The 22082-nt window shown below is 47.9% G+C and overlaps 1 protein-coding gene across 1 annotated transcript in view; it reads left to right on the forward strand.

The window, feature by feature from the left end:
• GCN1L1 (GCN1 general control of amino-acid synthesis 1-like 1 (yeast)) overlaps positions 1-22082 on the forward strand; it is a 66194-nt gene that overhangs the window by 13081 nt on the left and 31031 nt on the right. Inside the window, exons 6-24 of the mRNA XM_006865450.1 lie at positions 6149-6247; positions 6334-6468; positions 7509-7577; positions 7705-7813; positions 8374-8448; positions 8722-8850; positions 9949-9999; positions 10321-10419; positions 10658-10831; positions 13279-13431; positions 15433-15525; positions 16874-16952; positions 17149-17308; positions 17991-18180; positions 18265-18389; positions 19027-19205; positions 19666-19759; positions 21207-21320; positions 21411-21609. Of these exons, the coding sequence (XP_006865512.1) occupies positions 6149-6247; positions 6334-6468; positions 7509-7577; positions 7705-7813; positions 8374-8448; positions 8722-8850; positions 9949-9999; positions 10321-10419; positions 10658-10831; positions 13279-13431; positions 15433-15525; positions 16874-16952; positions 17149-17308; positions 17991-18180; positions 18265-18389; positions 19027-19205; positions 19666-19759; positions 21207-21320; positions 21411-21609 (2326 nt within the window). The remainder of the gene's footprint in view (positions 1-6148; positions 6248-6333; positions 6469-7508; positions 7578-7704; positions 7814-8373; positions 8449-8721; positions 8851-9948; positions 10000-10320; positions 10420-10657; positions 10832-13278; positions 13432-15432; positions 15526-16873; positions 16953-17148; positions 17309-17990; positions 18181-18264; positions 18390-19026; positions 19206-19665; positions 19760-21206; positions 21321-21410; positions 21610-22082) is intronic.

The raw sequence follows: 22082 nt of genomic DNA on the forward strand, positions 1-22082 counted from the left end.
TTTTTCTTGATGTACACTTACAAAACAAAAAAATAGATCTCTGTTTACATGTCACAGGGGCCCAGTCTGTCACCTGCGCACAGATACACCACCACTTTTTTTCTGTGGTCACCACTTTTCTAAGTAGGGATCTCACGCTCCACTCATGCTCTTCTTGCTTGATGATCCTGGAATCGTCTGTTCCTGAAATGAAAGATTACGTACTCCCTCCTTACAGTTACACATCTCCTACAATTGCAGTTGTGACGATCATAATGCATCCTTCTGACAGTTAAAATTGTGTCATAAAATCCTATCACTGTCTTCCCCCACCCCTTTCACCAGATCCATCTGGGAAATAGGGAAACTATTCATGGGGGACTCCACCGTATCCCCCTCATTCTGCAACTGAACATACTCATGAAAACAGCTGCTTCATACCTTTGTATCCTCCCCCCACACACACACACATTTTTGATAGCCAGTGTCTAAATTTCTTGTCTTTATCAACCCAGTAAACTGAGGAAACAAGGTTGTTCCCTGATACAAAGAATTCTTCTATTCCTGTTGGAATTTTGAGTCACTGCATTCATAGGCAAAAGTCTGTTTTGTTAGATTATAGCAATTTGCACTTGATCTCCGTAGTATCTTTATCTTCCTTGGTTCAAGTTCTGCTCAACTGGTCATCTAAGCTGGGTCACATGGGTACTAGCTGCAAGTTTGGGAGTTCACGCACACCTTCCTGCACTTCAGATAAGCTGACCACATCCCTCTCAGCCCTAGCCCCCAGGGACTGGGTCAGTGCTCTTGGGGTCAGGTGTTCACACATCTTCCTAAACTTGAGACCAGTCAGCCCTTCCTCTTCTCTTTCTCATCTCAGGGTCATTGGGTGCCACTGGAACATGGTCAAACTCAGTTCATGTCTTCATTGCTGCATTTTCCCTCCTTCCATTCACAAGTAGACCCAGTTGATCACCGGTGAGCATATTGTACTGCTCACGGGTTCCCTTGGAGTTTCGGTCCTACAAGGGGATTTTCCCTGATGGCTGATTTTCTTTCCTTGATGCCTTCAAAGCAAACAGCTTGCTTAATATTCAAACAGCCAGTCTGCTTTTTTCTGCATGTCTTTCAGTAAGAATCTTCTGTCCCCCAGCCATTCTGGATTGGTCTGCCTGTCTTTTGAAGAGGGAACGTCCCAACTCGGAAAGTTCTGAGTGGGGCTCAGAATTCCAACTAAGCCCCCATACTCTGCAAAGGCTTAACAGGAAGCCTATTTTCCTAGGAAAATTCTATTTCCCCTTTTAGCAAATCTAGTCAGTTGTTGGCTGAAGGTGGGCGTATATGTTTTTTGTTATAAGTCCCAATATATATTTCTATCACATGTAAATATTTATAATAGTAGGCAGGAGAAACCAATATCTGTAAGACAGTCAAGCTCGTAAACCTTTATTCCGCTCTTTTATCCATTTAGTCTTTTTTTTTTTAATGTTGTGAATTATGTGATACTTTACATGGGAGAACATTAGTTTTACATTCATCATATTGTATATTGTTTCATTGCCATGGTTACAATCCCCTCCATGCATCATCAGCTAACCAAAGGGTATACCCACAAGCTGCCCTCATCAGCACACAGCCCCTTTCCCTCTCTGAGTCTAAAGTCCCCAGCCTCTCCATCTCTCCACGTCATCGTGTCTGCCTCCATCTCTGGCGTCACTGCTTCTCTGGGTAGGGTCCTGCTCTCCGCTCTTCTCCCTTGATGGTCCCAGGGACCTCCACTCCCAGACTGCAAAGTTAATCACTCCCCTCCTTGCTACAAAACATCTACCTTTACATTTCCAACCCTCACAGTCAGTCCTTATAGCAATTATTCACTGTTGTATCACAAGAGACCTATCCCCATCTCTTTTCATCAGCCCCGCCTAGACAGATTGGATACTACTCAGTGAAGATTCTACCTTCCTCCATGCACTCTGGATCTAGATTCCCTCTTGAAAGCTTGTAAGCCAGTCACTTCTTGTCTTTGAAGACCCCATTTTGGGTAGCCAATGTCCAAGTTGCCCATCCCTGTCTACTCTGTGTATGGAGGGTACCCATTTAGTCTTTGTTTCGATTCATGTATCTGTTCACAGAACACTGTTTTTCCAAGGTTGTATATCAATCACTGTTTACCTAGATCCCATTTAGCCCATGCTTACCTAAGTCTTCCCCCTTCCACTGTCTTCATTGTTCATCTACTACCCTCCCTACTCTTATGTATTGCCCTCCCCGCCCTCGTACATTTCCCTCTCTGTCACCTGAGCTAAGGTGTCCAACCCTCTAGTTTTGGCACCATTTTTCCAGTAGCATGTGCTTACTTTGTATTACTCTGTTATGTTTTTATTATTCTCATAATAATTTAAACTTTTTCATAATGCTTATGCACACTTACTAAACTACCCAAACCAAACCAAATCCACTGCTATTGAGCCAGTCCCTCTGTAGGGTTTTCCAAGGCTGTAATTCTTTACGGGAGCAGAAAGCCTCATCCTTCTTCATATGAGTGGCTGGCAGGTTTGAACTGCTGACCCTGCAATTAGCAGTCCAGTGCTTATCGTACATTGTCACCAGGGCTCCGTTAACAGGCTGTGGTATAGTGTAAAGATTTAGATGCTGTGAGAAACCAAAATATACGTGACTAATTTTATTACGATACTTGCTTTATTGCAATGGTCGGAACCAAGCACGTAATATCTCCGAAGTCTACCTGTATTGTGTTTACAGTGAGCATCTCCTTAGTAGTTTAGGTCCTCATTTATGAATTTCTGCACAGATTTTTCCCTGGCATTGGGTACATTTTTCACTGGCATTGGGTACATTTCAGTGTTCTCATTAATTCCATTCTGGTAGTTCCATTTCCAATAAAGTTGTTTCCCTGTCCCCTTACTGACTTAGCTTCACTTTTAGGGTGATTGTTGCTCATTTGGTTTTATCTAGAGATAGGTATGAGTCCTGGTGTGGTGCTCTGGGCTAATGCACTGGACTTCAAAGTCAGTTTGAACTGCAAAGTCAGTGGTTCAAGTTCACCAGCTACTTCTCGGAAACCCTGTACAGGTCGCTATGAGTTGGAACCGACTCCATGGCGCTTAACAACAACAGAGATAGGTATTCGTTACTTAATTTCCACTTTATGTTCTGTGTAACATATACTGGTGTGGCGCCACAGGCTAATGTGCTGGATTGCAAAGTTGGTTTGAACCGCAAGGTTGATGGTTCAAGCTCACCAGCTGCTCCTCAGAAACTTTGTACAGGGTCACTATAAGTTGGAACTGACTCGACTGCATTTAACAACATATGCTTTGTAAGATGGGCTGTTATGTGATTGGGACCTAGTGTGAGCACTAGGAAAGCTGCTTTTGTTTATTCTTGTCACCTCTGCTGCCCCGCTATTGTTCTCGCAGGAGTTGGAAGAAGGGAGGTGGAGGAAGTGAGTACCCAGCTCTTCCCACCACTTCTCCTGCCTAAATAGCTGGAGCAGTCAGCACCCAGAACCCTGTCCTCTGCCTCATCTGGCTGCCTCCTACCCCAGCCCAGTGCTGCTAAAACCATTAGGGTTAATAAGCTAAAGAAAAACAACAACAAAATACAATACCATATGCATCTTCTGACTAGATGTTGTTAAGTTCTGTTGAGTTGGTTCCAACTCAAGCCACACTGTATACGTTTTCCGAGGAGTGGCAGGTGGGTTTGAACTGCTGACTTTGTAGTTCGTGGACCTGTGGTACTCCTACTGCACCCCGCCAGATGTTAAAATGTTAAGGTGGTATTGTTTAAAGGAGCACAGTATTCGGGTTTTGTTTTTTATTTTCATGAGTTGCTCCTGTTATTTAGTTAAAAGGTGACCTTGGGATAGTTTCGGTTCATGAATTAAAGCCTGATGTGGCAATGTAGGATAATTACTGGACTGGTAAAACCACAAAGTTGACAGTTCAAACCCACCAGCCGCTCTTAGGAATCCTATGCAAGGTTGCTGTGAGTCAGAACTGACTGCAGCGACAACAGCGTAGTCTGGGGCAGTCTCCTAGTCTTACCTAGGTCAGCAAGTGTGGAGTTTTTTAAGAATTTTGAGTTTTGTTTTTCCCTCTTCTCTCTCAGACTCCATCTGTTATGGCCCTGTCCAGCATAGTCCGTTTGGGTACATTCGGTTTCTTCTGGTTTCAGGGTGGGTGAGGCCGTGGTGCCTGTAGACCGTTGGTTAATCCTGTAGACTAGTTCTTTCTGGAGTCTTTGGTTTCCTCCATTCTCTTTTCCTCTGGACAAGTAGAGACCAGTAGTTGTGTCTTAGATGGCTGCTCCAGACCCTACTCCTCAAACTAGGATGGAGAACATAAACTGTGAACTGTGTTAGGCCATTTGACGAGTCCTAAGGCAATAGACCTTCTCATTTGATAGTTCATCCATTAACTTATCTTGAGTGAAATCTCATAGCCATTATGTGAGATGCACACTGTGTTTACTGGTAAATAGTATGTATGTGTCTCACATAATGTAGGGGAGGGGTTCATGTAGGGGAAGGGTTGTGTTTATGGGGCAGAGTGCATCAAGGGCTTCAGACTGTGTTGTTGCTGGTGTTTTTTCCTGTGTCCTTAACCTGGTTTTGTTTCTTTTGCTCTGCTGATGTGATGATCATCCACCCAATTTGTGGTTCATTGAGTTGTTCAGTTTGGTGCTGGCCTCTGGTCCATTCTAAAAGCTGAGGAGAAAGCAATAACAGGCAGAGGAAGCAGCTGCTGTATGGAGCTTCCATTCCTATGGAATAGATAATAAATAAGTCAACAGATAAGCAGTAACAATGTAAAGTAAGCCTTGAGAAAATCAGGGACAGAGGGTCGAGGGGACGGTGGAGCAGGTGTCCTCTAAGCAGAGCCCTGAAGGCCTCAAGCCTGCAAGCCTTCCCAGATCAAGTTGGAACACTCCAGGAGGAGGGCATGGTGGTACCCTGTAGAAAAAAGGTGTTTGAATGACAGTTTAAAAAAAAAAATGCTACAAAACTCAACAGGTATAGAAAGATATACAGTTTTCCTCCCACTCCTGCCCCCAGCCATCTACTTCGGCCATCACTGGTCTCTTCTGTGTCATTCCTGATCTATTCTCTGTACATTTCATGTTTTAAATACTATTGTGTTTAAGATGAAAGTTACACAGTTTCTCATTGAACCATTTCTTCACATTTTCATTGATAATTGGTTACATTTCTCAGTGTGTCAAATTTTTGTTTTCAACATAAATACTCATTGCGCTTTTTTCTGCACCATTAGAAAGTTAATTCTGGAATTCATTCTGAAGTCGTAAGGAATTTCTCACCTTTACAACTCTGAGTCCTTTGAGTAGACGTACCGTGGTGTATATGGCTAGCTCCCACTGGTGACACCACTTATGTTGTTGTTGAGTACTGTCGAGTCGGTTCCTTCTCACAGTGACCCTTTATAGGTTTTCTGAGGCTTAGTTATGTTGTGTGCCATCTGTATTGTTACCACAAAACTGTAATGAAGAACTGTACATATGCTATTTTGTACACACACAGATGAAATGTGACAGACCTCTTAGGCAGAGCCGTTTTCCCAAGATAGCAGGTTACACTGCTCACCAGGGTTCTGGGGGCATTTGTGGCACATAATGTCTCTGAGGTTTTGTAGTTGAGCACCTGCTAGGTATTTTACCCTGCCTCGCACAAGCTGGGAACCCTATGTTGTTCTTCATGTCTACATCCATGGTGCCTAGTACAGTGTTTTAGTAAATATTTATGGAAGGACTGAAGGCAAATGTCATGGAAGATAAAGGAGTGTGTATATCAGGATCCTTGTTCTCCTCCTGCTGAGCTCGTCTCTAAAACGATCTATCCACCTGGCTGTGGGCTGAGTGTCTTTTATTCCCTGTGGGTGACTTCACCCTGCTTGATTGAACTCAGGCTTTGTGTCGGTCTTATTCCCAGGTAGCTTGATCGTCTGACTCATAGGAGGCACTCCACAGATCACACTTTTCAGATCATAAGCCTCTGACTGAAGGGCTCTAATTAAAGGACAGGGCTGAGCGTGGGGCTAGGGGGAGGGGGCTCTGCCGGGAGCTGAGAGAGGCCCGGGCACCCTGCTCCCATGTCACCCCTGACAAGAGTCTTTCCTGGTCCCGGCAGGTGGAGGCGCAGTGCCTGCTGCTGCTCGAGGTGCTGGGTGGCTCCCATAGGCATGCCGTGAATGGCGCTGTGAAGAAGCTCACCAAACTCTGGAAAGAGGTGACAGGAGTGGGCAGGCCCTGGGGGTCATTGCTCCCTCTGCCCCCTGCTCCCCACTGATGACCCTGCTTTACACTTTCTCTCAGAACTCTGGGCTGGTAGAACAGTACTTGTCGGCCATTCTCAGTCTTGAACCCAACCCGAATTATGCGGGCATGCTGGGACTGCTGGTACAGTTCTGCACAAACCAGAAGGAGATGGAGGTGGTCAGCCGACATAAGGTGAGTGTGGAGGGTGGGCGGCCTTCTTGGAGGGATGAAGTAAGAACACGTGTAAGTTCTGGTGGCCCCAGTTACTGCCTCATCAGAAACAAGAGCTGTTGATTGAGACCCATGCCTACCTACCACCTTGGTGCCAGCAGGTTGAGGAGGTGGAGAGGTCTCCTTCCATCTCTGGCTGGGGGTGGAAGCTGGCTACTGGGTGGGGTGGTGGTTTGCTCAGCATACAGTCTGTCATTCAGTCACCCACAGTTGAGTGGCTACCATGTGCCAAGCAATGTGCTGGATGCTGAAGAGCTGCCCTGAGCAAGGCTGTCACAACTCTTGTGGAACTTGAGTTTGGAGCGGGCGACTGACATGACTCACATGACTGACATGACATGGTTAATTAGAGCTGTGGTTGAGCTATCAAGGAGCAGGCAGGTAGCTGTGGTGCTTTGTAATGATGGGGCCTGGCTTAGGCCATGGGTCATGGACTGCATCTCCACTGAAGGACCCTATGGGTAAATTGGAGTCTGTGAGTGGCGTAAACGTGTAAGTGGTTGACAAGTAACAGAAAGGTTAGTAGGGCAGACCTACCCAGAAGTACCTCAGAAAAAAGGTCTGGCAGTCTGCTCTGAAAGGGTCCAGCCTTGGAGTAATTCCACTCGGCACATGTGGGGTTAGTTTGAGTTGAATTGGTCTTCACAGCAGTGGCTGTGCTATGGTAAGGGTGAGTCGGAATTAGCAAAGTGCTAAAGTAAGAAGGGTACTTCAGACAGAGAAAGCAGCTTATGGAGGGAATGTAGAAGAGACGAATAGGGTTGGAGGGTGTGAATGGGTAAGAGGTGTTAGATGCAGCTGGCCTTACAAACCATGCCAAGGAGTTTAGACTTCACCCTGGGCACAGTAGAAAGCTACGAGGGTTTTGAATGGGGAATGTCATGATAGTGGCAGCTCTGTGCTCAACTCTGAAAGTGGGGCATTGATTTGTGTGTTTTGGAGGCAGTCAGGATCAGATCCTTAGAAATGTCAGCATCTCATGAGCTCTTTGTTTTCTCCAGAGTGCCCTTCTGGATTTTTATATGAAGAACATTTTGACGAGCAAAGTCAAGCCTCAGAAGCATCTGTTGGTGAGCGAGAGGTGGAGCGAGTTGCCTGGACATGCTAAGTCCTGTAGAAAATTCTGTGGTTGGTGGGTTGCCCTTTTGTTTTGTCTGGTCCATGAGGGCCGGATGCCTGACTCCTTTCTCTTTGTAGGATAGCTGTGCCCCTTTGCTCCGATACATGTCCCACTCGGAATTTAAGGATCTAATCTTGCCCACCATACAGAAGTCCTTATTGAGGAGTCCTGAGAATGTTGTTGAAAGTAGGTTGCTACCCTACAGAACCGGGGGGGAGGGAGAGACAGATGCTGGGTGAGCTGTACCCCAATACTTGGCAATAGGGGAGTGTTTCAATAGATCTTTCTACCCCTGCTGGAACCTTAGGAGAGAGATCGGGGCCTTTTTGAGAAGATGTTGAAAGGCATGGATCCTCTTGTTGGAGAACATACAACCGTATATCCATTTAGAGTATTGCATACCATCTTTGGGGCCCATTTAGGTTGAGAACCTTGGACTGCTCTAGAAGAGCTTGGTGTGGAAGTGACACTTTAACCCACAGGCACGAGCCTTGGTCTCTGCCCCTACTGTTGGTGAAAGGAGGAGGTGGCATGTCAGGCAGTTTTCAGTTGATTGTGAAGGAACTGTATAGTTATTCAGCAGAGCTTTGAGACAAAGGTCTGATCACTCATGTGGCCCTCAGAGGTTGAAGAGTGGTCATGTTTCCATCTGTCTAGACATTGGGCCGCATGGAATTAGCTGGTGACTAAGGTAACTGGATGTTGATGCGTGAAGCTAATTTAGTCTGTGCTTTCTGCCCCCATAGCTATCTCCAGTTTGTTGGCATCAGTGACTCTAGATCTCAGCCAGTATGCCCTGGACATCGTAAAAGGACTGGCCAGTGAGTACTAAACCCCTCTCCAGAACCAGGAGCTGTGCCTTGGGGTTTGGTGATTCTTGTCCCAGTTCTTGTAGAAAAGGTACGGGTAGGAGTGGCTCAGGAAAGGAATACAGCTTTAAGGTAAACACTCTTTGCATGTAGGTTCTTTCTTGAGACCATTTTAAGTGAGAACCTAGAGCTAGGATGAAAGAGGTGGGACCACAGAAAAGGTGAATGACTGTTTGAGCACCAAGTTGCTGAGCTGCCCTCAGCAGCGGCTCTCCCTGTGTCCAGGTCAGTTGAAATCCAACAGCCCGCGCCTAATGGATGAAGCTGTGCTGGCACTGCGGAACCTGGCCCGCCAATGCAGCGACTCTTCAGCGATGGAAGCTCTTAGCAAGCACCTGTTTGCTGTCCTTGGAGGTGGGGCAGCCTTGGCCATGGGCATTGGTTTGAGGTATCCCTGGCATTGCCTGGGACACTGAGCCCTACACTGGCTCTTGGTGTTCCAAGTGTGCTCGTGGATGGGGGTGGATGGTCCCAATGTAAGGGGACTAACATTTACAGTGGTGGGGTAAGAAGTGAACAAACGCACATGCAGGGTAGGGTAGACAGCATGACCCCAGGCCTGCTGTGTTGTGGTGTTGTCAGTGTGTGCATCTTTATATGCATAGCACAAAACTAGAGGGAAGTACCCAAAATAATGTTGAAAAGCTAATAACATTTAAAATCATAATCACAGCATTGTTGTTGTTGTTAAGTGTCATCGAGTTGGTTCCGACTCATAACGACCTTGTATAGGGTTTCCAAGGAGCAGCTGGAAGTGAATTTCATTTGCTTACCTTGCAGTCCAAACCGACCTTGAGGTCGAGTGCTTATCCTATGGCACCATGCCGTAATATTTGTAATAACTTAGAGAACATAAATGAATTTTGAAATCTCTGTATTTTTTCTGTTTCCCAAACTTTCTCTAAAAGTGTAATTGTTTTTTCAGTCAGAAGACCAAAGACTAGCCATTGTTGTTATCAACCTAACTTTGTAACAGAAGGCTACTTCTGGGCCATCAGAACTGGCATCTTGTGTCATACATATGAGTACATTATTCACCCACTTGGGAAATGTGACAGATGTGAATTTAAAAAAAAAAAAAAAAAAGACTGTTTATACCAGCTTTTTATTCATAATAGCCCCAAACGAAGCACCCAAAATGCCTGTCTAAAGAGAGATGGTTAAATTGTGATAGAATCATGCAAAGAAATACTGTACAACAATAAACGAACTCCTGTTACTCATAACATTGTGAACAAACCATTTTGTTGAGTGAAAGAAGCCAAACAGCAGAAAGTATTCCAGTTATAGGAAGTTTAAGACTACGTGAGAGTAAGCTATGCTACTGGAAGTCGGGATAGTGGCTAGGGATCATGGGAAATTGATGGCAAAGTTGCCAGAGGTCAACTTTACAGATTGAAGGAAATGACCAACAACAGATGTGAACTGTTTGTTTTCCGCCTCTTCACTCAGGCTCAGAGGGGAAACTGACTGTTGTGACCCAGAAGATGAGTGTCCTCTCAGGTACATTGTTTGTCCTTGGGTGAGTCTGGCAGAAGATGAGGTGGAATGGAACAGTTAGAGCAGGTGGCTCCTTCTTTGGATCTGAAATCCTCTGACCATCTTGGATGTCCCATCCTTGCTCCCAGGACTTGTTCCTGCTGTTTGGCCTGCCAGGCTTCCATAAAAGGCAGGACAGGACACTTGAGGGCTTGAGGGAGGGTCCGTATTGGCCAGAAGAGCGGCTTAGCTGCTGCTAACTCAGAAGAGAACTGTGAAGCTGGACTTTGCTCTGTGGTCGGCAGTGAGAAAGGCTTAGCAGGGAAGGCATCTCCTGTCTTTCAGGGATCGGGAGTGTCAGTCATCACGTGGTGTCTGGGCCTTCCAGTCAAGTCCTGAATGGGGCCGTGGCTGAGCTGTTCATCCCCTTCCTCCAGCAAGAAGGTAATTTTGTGCGCCCTGCTGTGGGATGCAGTTTGACACCCTCCTCTGACTGTAGGAAGAGCTCACACCTGGAGCTTCCCGTGAACCTCTCCTAAGGACATACCTCCCCAGAGAGCAGATGCTGGGAGCCCACTCCCTGTGGCTGCTTTCACTCCCATCTACTCCTGCCTGTCTGCCCAAGCTGCTTCAGTGATGGACTTGGTTACCGGACTGACTGGGTGTCTGCTTTCTGCCTTAGTTCACGAAGGCACCTTGGTACATGCAGTATCGGTCCTGGCTCTCTGGTGTAACCGCTTCACCACAGAAGTGCCCAAGAAGCTCCTGGAATGGTTCAAGAAAGCTTTCAGCCTTAAGACCTCCACCTCTGCAGTGAGGCACGCCTATCTGCAGTGCATGTTGGCCTCCTTCCGAGGTAAGAGACCTCCTGGGGGCCTGTGTCCAGGACTCCCCCACAAAGATGATCAGGTGGTCTGGCCATTCTCATGGTGTCAGGCTGTTTGCATCGTTTCTTCCTGAATCTCTGGGAACATTGGGGTTAATCTGATTGTCGCCATGAGTACTCTGCATGTGAGCAGAAGCAGACCAGACGTGTTCCTCACAACTCCTGGCGACCCTGGAGGACAGAATGGAACGGCTCTGTAGGATTTCCAAAGTTGGAATCTTTATGGAAGCAGATTGCCACATCCTTCTCCTGAGCAGCAGCTGATGGGTTTGAACTAGTGAACTAGGTTAGCTGGTGCGTGCTTAACCACCACGCCACTAGGGCTCCCTAGCATCAAAGTTGTTGTGTGGTGTTGAGTTGGTTCCTACTTACAGTGACCTGTATAGAACTTCCATGGAGCAACTGGTGGGTTTGAACTGCTGACCGTGTGCTTACCAGTCCAGTGTTTATCCAACAGTGTCACACCAGGACTCTGTAGCGAAGTTAGTTGCCCTTGAAATCCAGAATCATCACCTCCCCCTTTGTCAGGCCTTCAGGGTATGACCCTTTCTTCAGAGAGGACTCAGACTAGAACTGCTCAGCTCGTTCTCTGAAAGCATATGGAAATGGTTTCTAAGACAGATATCCAAGGTCTGACTGGATGAAACTCTGCTCTGAACTTAGGGCCAATGACCACTGCCCACTGGTCCTCTGAGCTTGGGCATCACGTCCTCCCACAGCAGAGCTAGTGGTAATGTAACATTCAAGTATGTAGGAACTTGATTGCTGAGGCAGGAAACTGTTGCTCATTTTGCCCCTGAGATGAGCATGGTGTTGTTGTGAAGTGCTGTCAAGTCCATTCCGACCCATAGCGACCCTGTATAGGGTTTCTGAGGAGCAGCTGGTGAACCGTTGACCTTGCAGTTCAAATGGCTTTGCAGTCTGGCACATTAACCTACAGTGCCACACCAGGACTCCGAGATGAGCATACACGTCTTTTAAAAAGGGTTAGACTTCCGATGATCTGTGTTTAAAAATAAGCATTTAAGGTTAATTATGAGTTCTTGAAACATATTGTAATGTGGGTAAACCAGAGGACATGTTGAGTGAAATAAGTCAATCACAGAAGGGCAAACAGTGTTTGATCTCAGTTTTGTAAAAAGACAAGAATATGTGTACCTACAGAAATGAACACTTGGCGGTTTCCAGGTGTAGGATGGGCAGAGAGGGTTTGGGGTTTACACTCTCCCAGTAGTTATTGTTGTTAGTGACATGGAGTTGGGTCCAACTCGTAGCGACCCTGAATAGGGATTCCAAGGAGCAGCTGGTGGAATTGAGACACTTGTTATTTTTGGTGATGGGAAATATAACACTGAATGGGTGAAGTGGTACAGCTTGACCTAGGTAAGTGATGTTGCTAAGAAGTATGAAAGAATAAACGTGGAAAAGGGGGAAAAATCTAGGAGATTCCAAAACCTTCTTCCCTAAAGAGGAATAACCCTTTTTTGTGAAAGTGAAGTCTTAGCTGATGTATTTGCACCCACCTGTTTCTTTAATGATTAAGGGTGATGACTCAACAGCAGTTTTTACCCCAAGTGAAGAATAGTGATGCTTGTTCTGAAATACATCTCTGGACTCAAAGTCCCAGGCCATCTTGGTTCAGTGACCCGTGAGGTCTGTGCAGAGCCACAGATAGAACGTGCTGTGGGTAGAGCTGTTAGTGAAGTACCGTGCCAGCTGTCTTAGGGATGGAGTGCACACACACCCGTGATTCCCAAACCATCTAGGCGCTCCTGGGTCCAGTTGCTGTTTTAGGTGGCATTCCTAGACAGCAGAGACTTGGGTGAACCTTGCCTCTTCAGCTTGAACTAATTCTCCTTGGGGCTTTAAAATAAATGTTAGCATAACTGTGTCTTGTATTCCAATTCCTGATATCATCTGGACAAAGGATTGGTTTCATTGTGAAAATGTTTTGATGTTTCTGTTTAGTAGTTAAGAAAACATATTTATTGAGATAACAGTTTTAACTAGTTTCTGTATGTTTCTTGAATGGGTTTAGTGCACAGGTTAGCAGATTCACTCTGCTTTTGGAATGTGGGAGACAGTACCCGATAGGAAGTTAGAGGCTTAAGTTTGAGCTGCATTCTCCCTCAGAAAGTTGTAAAACTGGACTGGACACTACCCATGTGTTTCCTCATCCATCAAATGAGTGTCTGGACTATTTGATTAGTGAAGATCCTTCTAGCTCTGGTTTTACAGTGTTTGCTTGGCTTAAACATCCAAACTGCCATTCTGTTTCTTTGTGTGTGATGTTTGATACGTTTCACAGGAGGTTTGTGTCAGCCAGTTCACACCCAGGCGGGAGATTCTTTTCTGAGGTGAACTTGTCACTATCAGCATTAGGCCTGTTCTGTGAGCATCTTGTCTTCTCTCCTCAGGTGACACGTTGCTACAGGCCCTGGACTTCCTGCCCTTACTTCTCCAGACTGTGGAGAAGGCAGGCTCCCAAAGCACTCAGGTTCCCGCTGTCACTGAGGGGGCTGCTGCAGCCCTGCTGCTCGTGAAGTTGTCGATGGCTGACACACAAGCTGGTAAGATGCAGAGATGAGCAGGCTATGACAAGGTCAGCTTGACCACTTACCACCCTACGTCAGGTCTGCAGAAAAGAGCTTCAGGGTTGCCTGGGCGATGGAAATGGACCAGGGGACTCCACCTCCATCCTCCTGTTGCTCCAGGGCTTGCAGACGACACCCAGACTGACTTGGGCTCAGTAGCGCGGCTGGCTGTAATCAGCTATCTATTCATAAACCAGACTCCACTGCTAATGAGTTGATTCCGACTCATAGTGATCCTCTAGGGCAGAGTAGTTCCCTTGGGTTTCTGAGACTGTGGATCTTTATGCTTTATGCTCCTGAGATGTGACTGGTGGGTTTCAACCACTGACCTTGCAGTTATTAGTTTAACACTTAAACCTCGGCCTCCAGGGTGCATATAAATTCCTAGAGCACAACATACTTCTAAATTATGAAGGGGCTTTAGGAAGTTTGTGAGAAAATGCTATTATCACTGGATTCTATTTTCCATAAACTTTTTATTATGAATTACAGAGCAGTGCATCAGGTTTGCATTCAACATCATATACTTGGTTTCATTGCAGTGATTGCAATCCTCTTCATGTACCTTTAGTTAAGTGTTTGTCTCTAGTTCCTTTCACTCTTTCACTCCTCCTTGTGTCTCCTGCTACCTTCATGTTGCCTCTGCTAACCTCCCTTTCTTCCATGAACCTTTGAGAGTCTCCTCATACAATGTGACAAGCTTTCCCTTAGTCCTGTCCCCAGCCATTCCATTCCCTTCTTTGGACAGTCTTACCAGCTTGCTGTCCAGAGATGGTTGAGTAGTCATCCTGGCATGCCAGATAGCATACTCCCCAGCCAAACCCACTACCATCAAGTCCATTTCGACCCACAGCCACCATGTAGGGTAGAATTAGAACTGCATCAGAGGGTTTCCTAGGCTGTAAATTTTTATATAAGCAGACTATCTCATCTTTCTCCCATAGAGCAGCTGGTGGGTTCGAACTGCTGAATTTTCGGTTAGCATTCCATTTTCTATCCCACAGCGCCACCAATACTTCATGTATTTAACTACGTAGGTCATATGTTGTTAAGTGCCATCTAATCAGTTCCAACTCATAGTGACCCTGTGTAGGGTTCCCGAGAAGCAGCTGTTGAGTTTGAACCTCTGATCTTGTGGTTCAAACTCTCCTTGTGGTCAGTGCTCATCCTACAGCATCGCAGCAGGACTCCATAGTGTATGCTGAAAATATCTTAAAAATTACCCCAGTCAGCGCAGCAGAGCTTCCTCATTCTTGTTTTGTGGCTACATGGCACGCCGTGATATCATAGTCCCCTCTTGCTCAGTGCACGTACTTGAGTTCATTTCTGTGGTTGGAGAGGGAGTTGGACTCTTATTTTGTGCCCACTGTGAATGTGCTGTGGCAGTGGGCTAACTAGCTGGGCTGCAGAGCAGAACAAGCCTTTGCTTCAGCACATTTCAGGGTGCTTGCTCTAGGAGGAGAGAGAATGTGAAGAGGTGCCTGTGGTTTCAGCTGCTTGTGGGATTAGAACACTTTTCATGGAGAGATTACTTGTAGTTTGGGAGGTAGGGGTGCTGTCTGGAAAGACTTCCTGAGGGAGGAGGCATTTGAGTCAGGCCCTGACGACTAAAAGGATTTCACTGGCCATTGTGAGCCCCAGCCAGCCTGGAGTCAGGGAAGAGCAAGGAAGGCTGTGTGTGACCCTCAGTATTCATTCCAGCTCAGCCAGAGCCCAGGATAGGTGGACATGCCTAGTGGGAAGCAGCTCACCCAGGTCCTGTGGGTAGCAGTGAAGGGTTTCGTACAGGAAATGGCAGTAGAAGGACTACAGTTAACTTTTAGAATGGGGAAGGGCCTTGAGCCCAGGAATGACCTGCCCCTGCTGGAGGTGTACTCCTGCCTCCCTGAGGGCAGATTCTGCCAGCAGAGCCAGGAGGAGGGGGCCAGACCTGGTAGAAATGATGAGCTGTGCCTCAGTGACCTTTGTATCTTGCAGAGGCCAAGCTGAGTGGTTTCTGGCAGCTGATTGTGGATGAGAAGAAGCAGATTTTCACATCCGAGAAATTCCTGCTCATGGCTTCGGAGGATGGTGAGTTAGCACCCACATAGCTGAACTCGAGATTGGGGCTGAGTTGCTTGGGCAGGGGAGACCTTTCCAGGTCAGCTCTAGATACCTGACCAACTGCTGGGCTTTTGGGGGACCAAATCCATGTTTGAGGAGAAGGTGAAGACTAGGGAGGGAGATGGCATGTGGTGTGAGGTTGGGAGATTTGTGGAGACAGTAGTAATGAGTGTGGCTTAAGCCACAGCATTCGTTGTAATGATCACAGATTAGTTAATTGGTGCTGTCTCAGAGGTTTTCTTGTGTTGAAGAGGAAGCTGAGAATCCCTGGGGGAGTCGAAGCAGACCCCACTCCTTCAGCAGAAAATGCAAATAGTACGTTTCATCTTGGCAGAAAAGCATCAGTTGATCTTTAAATGAATGTTCAAAAACCTCGATTGCCTTAGGGAGTCTGCCACTAATTAGTCATTTGGAAAGACTTTTGACTTAGAAATCACAACATTCTATTAATGAGCTACTACTGTTCTCCAGTTTCCTGAATTTTGAAAATTTTAGCTAGTTTTTAACTAGGGAACGAATTCACACAATTAAAAGTTAAAATTTATGAGGGGGGCTTCAAAAAGTTGGTGGAAAAATGGAATTAGGAGATAATGGAATTTTTAAGCCCCCTCATGCAAGAGGGGCTAGACTGGGAAATTCTTTAACTTTTGTTAAGTACATTCAGTTGGTTCTGACTCATAACAACCCTGTATAGGAGGATTTCCAAGGAGCGGCTCGTGAGTGGACCACTGACCTTTCGGTTCATACTGACCGTATGGTTGAGTGCTTATCCCGTAGCTCCACACCAGGACTCCTGTAATCTTTAGATACCAGGTTTTCTGCTGATACTCATTAGAACCAAACGTAAGGCCATTGTGTTGATTCTGACTCATAGAGACCCTATAGAATGGAATTGACCGTAGGACTTCCAAGGCTATGACTTGTCAGGAAGCAGATTGTCTCATCTTTTTGCCATGGAGCGACTGACGGGGTCAAATCAGTGACCTCCTGGTTAACTACTGCACCACCCCTTTTCTGCTTCTTAGATTGCCAATTTCATCAGCTTTAAAAAAACATTCTGTGTATTTCAGATAAATACAATACATGCCTTCATGAGTTAGTTTGCTAGTCAAGTGACTATCATACGTACTGTGCTTTCTTAACTTGGAACTCATTCCATAAAGAGGAGTGGGAGAAGCAGAAAGGAGGACTATGAGACCCATAATTACCCATCCAGGAATCATTACTTTATCTCTTGCTGTTAATGTTTCATTTCTTTCTCTTTTAAAAACACATACGTATTTTAAAAATCTTTTCTGTTTCTCTCCCCTCCTAGCCCTGTGCACTGTTTTGCATCTGACAGAGAGACTCTTCCTTGACCACCCACACAGACTCACCGGAAGCAACCTTGTTCAGTATGTGAGGCTGATTGGTTCCCATGGGCTAAATGAGGCCAATCTTGACAGGGTCTTGAGAAGTGGGCTTATAAAGGAGGTAGAGGGCTTTCTGTGGAAAGGGAGGGGAGGGCTTACCTGTAGAAAAGGAGGGGAGAGCTGGCTGTGGAAAGCCCTGTACCCCGGCTTTCATTGGACTGGTGCCCTGTGTTTGCAGGCAGTACCACCGGGCTCTGGTAGCAGTGCTCCTGAGCCGGACCTGGCATGTCCGCAAGCAGGCCCAACACACGGTTCGCAAGCTGCTGTCCTCTCTCGGGGGCTTCAAGCTGGCGTGTGGACTCCTGGAGGAGCTGAAAGCTGTCCTCACTTCTCACAGGGTGGGTGCATCTGGGCTCTAGGCCCCATTTGTGAAGTTCTGGCTGGGCCGCTCCTGGCTCTTCTCGTTCCTAAGACTCTGGTCCTCTCCTGCTCCAGGAGCCTCTTGTGTCGTTTGACACCTTCTCCTTTATAGAGACTCTCCTTTTCTTTCAAGCCTAATGATTTTCAGCTCAACCACTTTATCTTAGAGTGACTGTGTACTATGGAACATTTATAAAACACTTTATCACTCTTTACATCTTTCCTCCCCATTCTCCCTTTTGCTGTCCCATTATGCCTAGAACAGACCAAAGGCTTGGAGTGTTGGACTGACAGGGTCTCCAGCCAGGGCAGGGCAGAACTGGGAGTAGACCCTAAGACCTGAGTGCTGTTCACTGCCCTGGCTCCTTGCTCCCTCCTTCCACAGACTCTTGGGGGAATATTGGCCAGTCATGGATGAGGTAGCCTAGACCATATTTTTTGTCTCCCTCCTCCTCTGTGGGCTTTTTAGGGACACTTCTTCCGTCCAATCACACCTCAGCCTGAGGATCCCAGTGCAGGAAGCTGGGTGTTAGCCTGCCACTCCAGCAGACACCTCTTGAAAGGCCAGTGAGCGAGAGGCAGCCACGTCCTGGTGTCCCTTCTGTGCCCAGTCTGCACAGGGCTCAGAGCATCAGGGGCTCATGTGTGTTCCTCACACAGGTACTGTCCTCAGAGGCTCTGGTGACTGATGCTGGAGAGGTGACTGAAGTGGGCAAGGCCACCGTGCCCCCACGGGTACTGCAGGAAGCTCTGTGTGTCATCTCTGGGGTGCCGGGGCTGGCGGGAGACACTGCCAACCTCGAGCAGCTGGTCCAGGAGATGCTGATTGTCTCCCACCACCCCTCCTTAGGTTTGAAGCGGAGCGGGGGTGGGGTGGGGCTGGCAGGTGGGGCCCATCTGGCAGGCAGAGGCCTCAAGGAGATCCTCCCCTCAGTGACCGTGCAGGCTGGACTCTGGCCAGCGCTACTCGCCAGGATGAAGATCGACCCTGAAGCCTTCATCACTAGACACCTGGATCAGATCATACCCCGGATCACCACCCAGAGCCCTCTGAGCCAGGTGAGTGGTATGTGTACAGGTTCCCACACAGAGAAGTGGGTGAGGGTGTGAAGGGAACGTGGGCTTAAGTTGTAAGTGACCAGACACTCAAACTGGTTTAAGGACAAAAGGACACCTGCTGCCTCATGGACTGTGCAGTCCGAGGCTCTGGCTGACTCTGGGTGGTACTGGCACAGGGACTGAGGCATCGCCCTTAGGACAGTTAGTGGTGTCCCTTTGATGTTCTGTATCTCTTGCTTCTGCTCTCCACCATGGGGCTCCATTCTCAGACACCCTCTCCCTGTCTGCTAGCATGGTGGCAGCTTAGCATCTATACTGTTCCCAATATTTCCCAAAATATCACCTGGCCTGCAGTCTGAGTGTCCCTGACTCACTTGATGCGCATCCCTCTAGCCTGGGTCACATGCCCACTAAGGGTGGGGTAGCTTTACCTTTGCTATAGAGTTTGAGGCTGTGTGACTAGTGTGCCCCCTTTAAACCAGAGTGCTCTCAGCAGAACCAGGGATGAATGCTTGCTGAGTAGGCGGCAGAAATGGACTAGAGACCATGCTGGAGGACAGTGCTCAGAAAGGAAGTGGCAGCGGCCTGCAGGGACCTCTCAACTTGGTCCACACTGACACGTCTGTTTGTCTGGCAGTCTTCTAGGAATGCCATGGGCTCCCTGTCCCTCTTGTCCCCGGACCGAGTCCTTCCACAGATCATCAGCACCATCACTGCCTCTGTGCAGAACCCGGCACTGTGCCAGGTGACGCGTGAGGAGTTCGCCATTATGCAGACCCCTGCTGGGGAGCTGTATGACAAATCCATTATCCAGAGGTGAGGCCCACTTCCCTACTCATGGACTCAGTGCCTTCCTCCCCAAGCATCGGCTTCCTTGGCAGCAAGGTGGACACACTGCCTCCTTTGTGAGCGGTTGTGAGGAATGAGTGAGTGAAGCAGCTCGTCCTTTCTGGGCTTAGAGCTCAGGCTCCAGATACAAGAGTCTCGCAGGTGGCCAGCACTGTGTTAGTTCACCGGTGACCAGTTGGCCATTGAGTCCACTCTTAACTCATGGCAGCACCAGCTACATCAGAGTAGAACCATGTTCCAGAGGGGTTTTTAGGGCAGATTTTTTAAAAGTTGATCTCTAGGCCTTGGAGTCCATCCAAGGTTGTCTAAGGGTGGATTCGAGCCCACCGACCTTTCAACTAGCAGTCAAGAGTGTTTACACAACGCAGGGACTCTTTCAAGCTGGGTGGGATCTGGGCTGGACTGATGGGCTGCTCCGGTGTTTCAGTGCTCAGCAGGATAGCATCAAAAAGGCCAACATGAAGCGGGAGAACAAAGCCTACTCCTTCAAGGAGCAGATCATTGAGCTGGAGCTGAAGGAGGTGAGTGCACAGAGACATGCCGCATGCAGAGCAGGGTTGCCGCAGCCCCTGGCTCCGTCAGCTGCTTATGGGCTGCTTCCTTGGGCTTTCCTAATGCTCACAGCACACTCCTCTGATGCCCCCACCCATCCCTTGGTCCTGCTGCCACAAGTTGCCCTTTCTCTAGAGTTCCCACGGCCCCCAACTCTGCTGTTGCTGTTATTAAGTGCCATAACACATAGCGACCCAGTATAGGGTTTCCGAGGAGCAGCTGGTGGGTTTGAACTGTCAACTTTGCAGTTAGCAGTTCAGTATTGAGCGTATAGCTCCACAACAGGACTCCTATGTTTCTCTCCACTCGGTGCAGACAGCAGTTTTTACTATTTAGCATTGAGTATTTGCTATGAGTTGGAATCGACTCAATGACAGTGAACTTCACGGTTCGTTGTTTACTATGTTAGATGCTCTGGTGGCTCAGTTACACACTCAGTACTAACCAGAACTTTGTCGGTTTGAACCTACCCGATGGTTTTCTGGGAAAAAAGGCCTGGCAATCTACCCCCAACACGACGCCAGGCAAGAAAACCCTGTGAGGTAGCTCTTCTCTGTCACAGGGGTCACTATGAGTTGGAATTATATTTGACAGCTGTGGTTTGGTTTTGGGTTTATTTGCCACGTAAGGAGCCTTGGTGGTATGCTGGTTAAGCACTCGGTTACTAACCTCCAGGTTGGTGGTTTGCACCCACCCAGTGGCTCCAAACCTGGGAATGTACTCCCGTAAAGATGGCAGCCTAGAAAATGCTATGGGGCAACTGTTTTGTCACATGGGGACACTATGAGTCAAAACTGGGATCTGTGGCACCAACAGTGACATTCACCATGCGGTGGTGCTGACCTCCATGCCATCCCCCAGCTCCTTGAAGGCTGGGCCTGTCTGACTGCTTCCAGCAGGCACAGGGCCTGGCCCCGAGGGGTCTCCGTGAATGGAGGCTTGACTGCCGTATTCAGCTCTTAACAGACCCGCAGGGCTCTTTCCTGTCTCGGACCCTCTGCTCTTCCCTCGCTCTTTACAAGGGTAGGTTCTTGACGTCAACATCTGCTCACATGTCCCCTTCTCAGAGGTGACCCTGCCCAGCCCTTCTGCCCAGTCACTATGCATCTTCCTTATTTCTTCATGTTGCCCTTCATCATGACCTGTAACCACCTTGTTTCTGTGTTCATGTGTCCATCGTCTGTGTCCGCCTCCTAGATTGTGAGCTCTGTCAGGGCAGGGACCTTGTCTGTCTCGTTCCCCATGGTGCCCCCAGCACAATGCAGGTGCTCAACAAACACTTGAATGACCATGTGATTTCTCTGCTTAGGCTGAGCACTGGCATGGTGCTGTTTGGGGGCCTGAGCTCGCCTTCCTCTGTGGTTGGGAGGGAGACTACTTCCTTGGAAATGGAATTGGGTTGCCCATTTTCTCTAGGAGATAAAGAAGAAGAAGGGCATAAAAGAGGAGGTACAGCTGACCAGCAAGCAGAAGGAGATGCTGCAGGCCCAACTGGACAAAGAGGCACAGATCCGAAGGCGCCTGCAGGAGGTAAGACAATGTCGGGTGGCCAGGCACATGCCTGTCTGCTCTGTCTGGAGCAGGGCCATGTTGACTGCCTCATGGACACTCTGCTTGCAGCTGGACAGTGAGTTGGAGGCAGCACTAGGTCTCCTGGACACCGTATTGGCCAAGAACCCATCTGGCCTGACCCAGTACATCCCGGTGTTGGTTGACTCCTTCCTGCCCTTGCTGAAGTCTCCCCTGGCTGCTCCCAGGATCAAGAACCCCTTCCTGTCCTTGGCTACGTGTGTCCTGCCCCCTCGACTCAAGGCCGTGGGTTAGTGCTTGTCCACTGGTGGAGACATTGGGATGGGGAAGGGGCGTGTGTGTGGGAGGCTTGTGGAAATGCGGACGACTGCCTTTTTGGCCTGCATGTGGAGGTAGCCTTGTGAACCGCAAGCTGCGTATCTGTAGAAGCACTGTTCTGTCCTTTCTTTGTGTGTCCGCTGTGCCTGAGCTCCAAGGACCACATTTTAGACTCTAGTCAGTTTTAAGCTAAGAAGTTATATGCTGAGTGCCAGTCAGGATGGTTTTGCTATAGCAGTACCCATCAGGGCAGCCATCAACCAGTTGAGGTCAGAGACGTCTGGGACCATTACTTTCTGTTAGCTGTGGGGTGAATAGAAGTCAGGTAGGGTGGTCAGATGTAAAGTGGGTTTACTTTTGGGTGGTTTCATGATTTGAAGCAGGTTCCATCCTAGCTTGAAGAGTGACACTGGGACCTGGGAAGCATTCTGAGTGGGAAAAATC

The sequence above is a fragment of the Chrysochloris asiatica genome, unplaced genomic scaffold, assembly GCF_000296735.1.
Source record: "Chrysochloris asiatica unplaced genomic scaffold, ChrAsi1.0 scaffold00078, whole genome shotgun sequence".
Lineage (NCBI taxonomy): Eukaryota > Metazoa > Chordata > Mammalia > Afrosoricida > Chrysochloridae > Chrysochloris > Chrysochloris asiatica.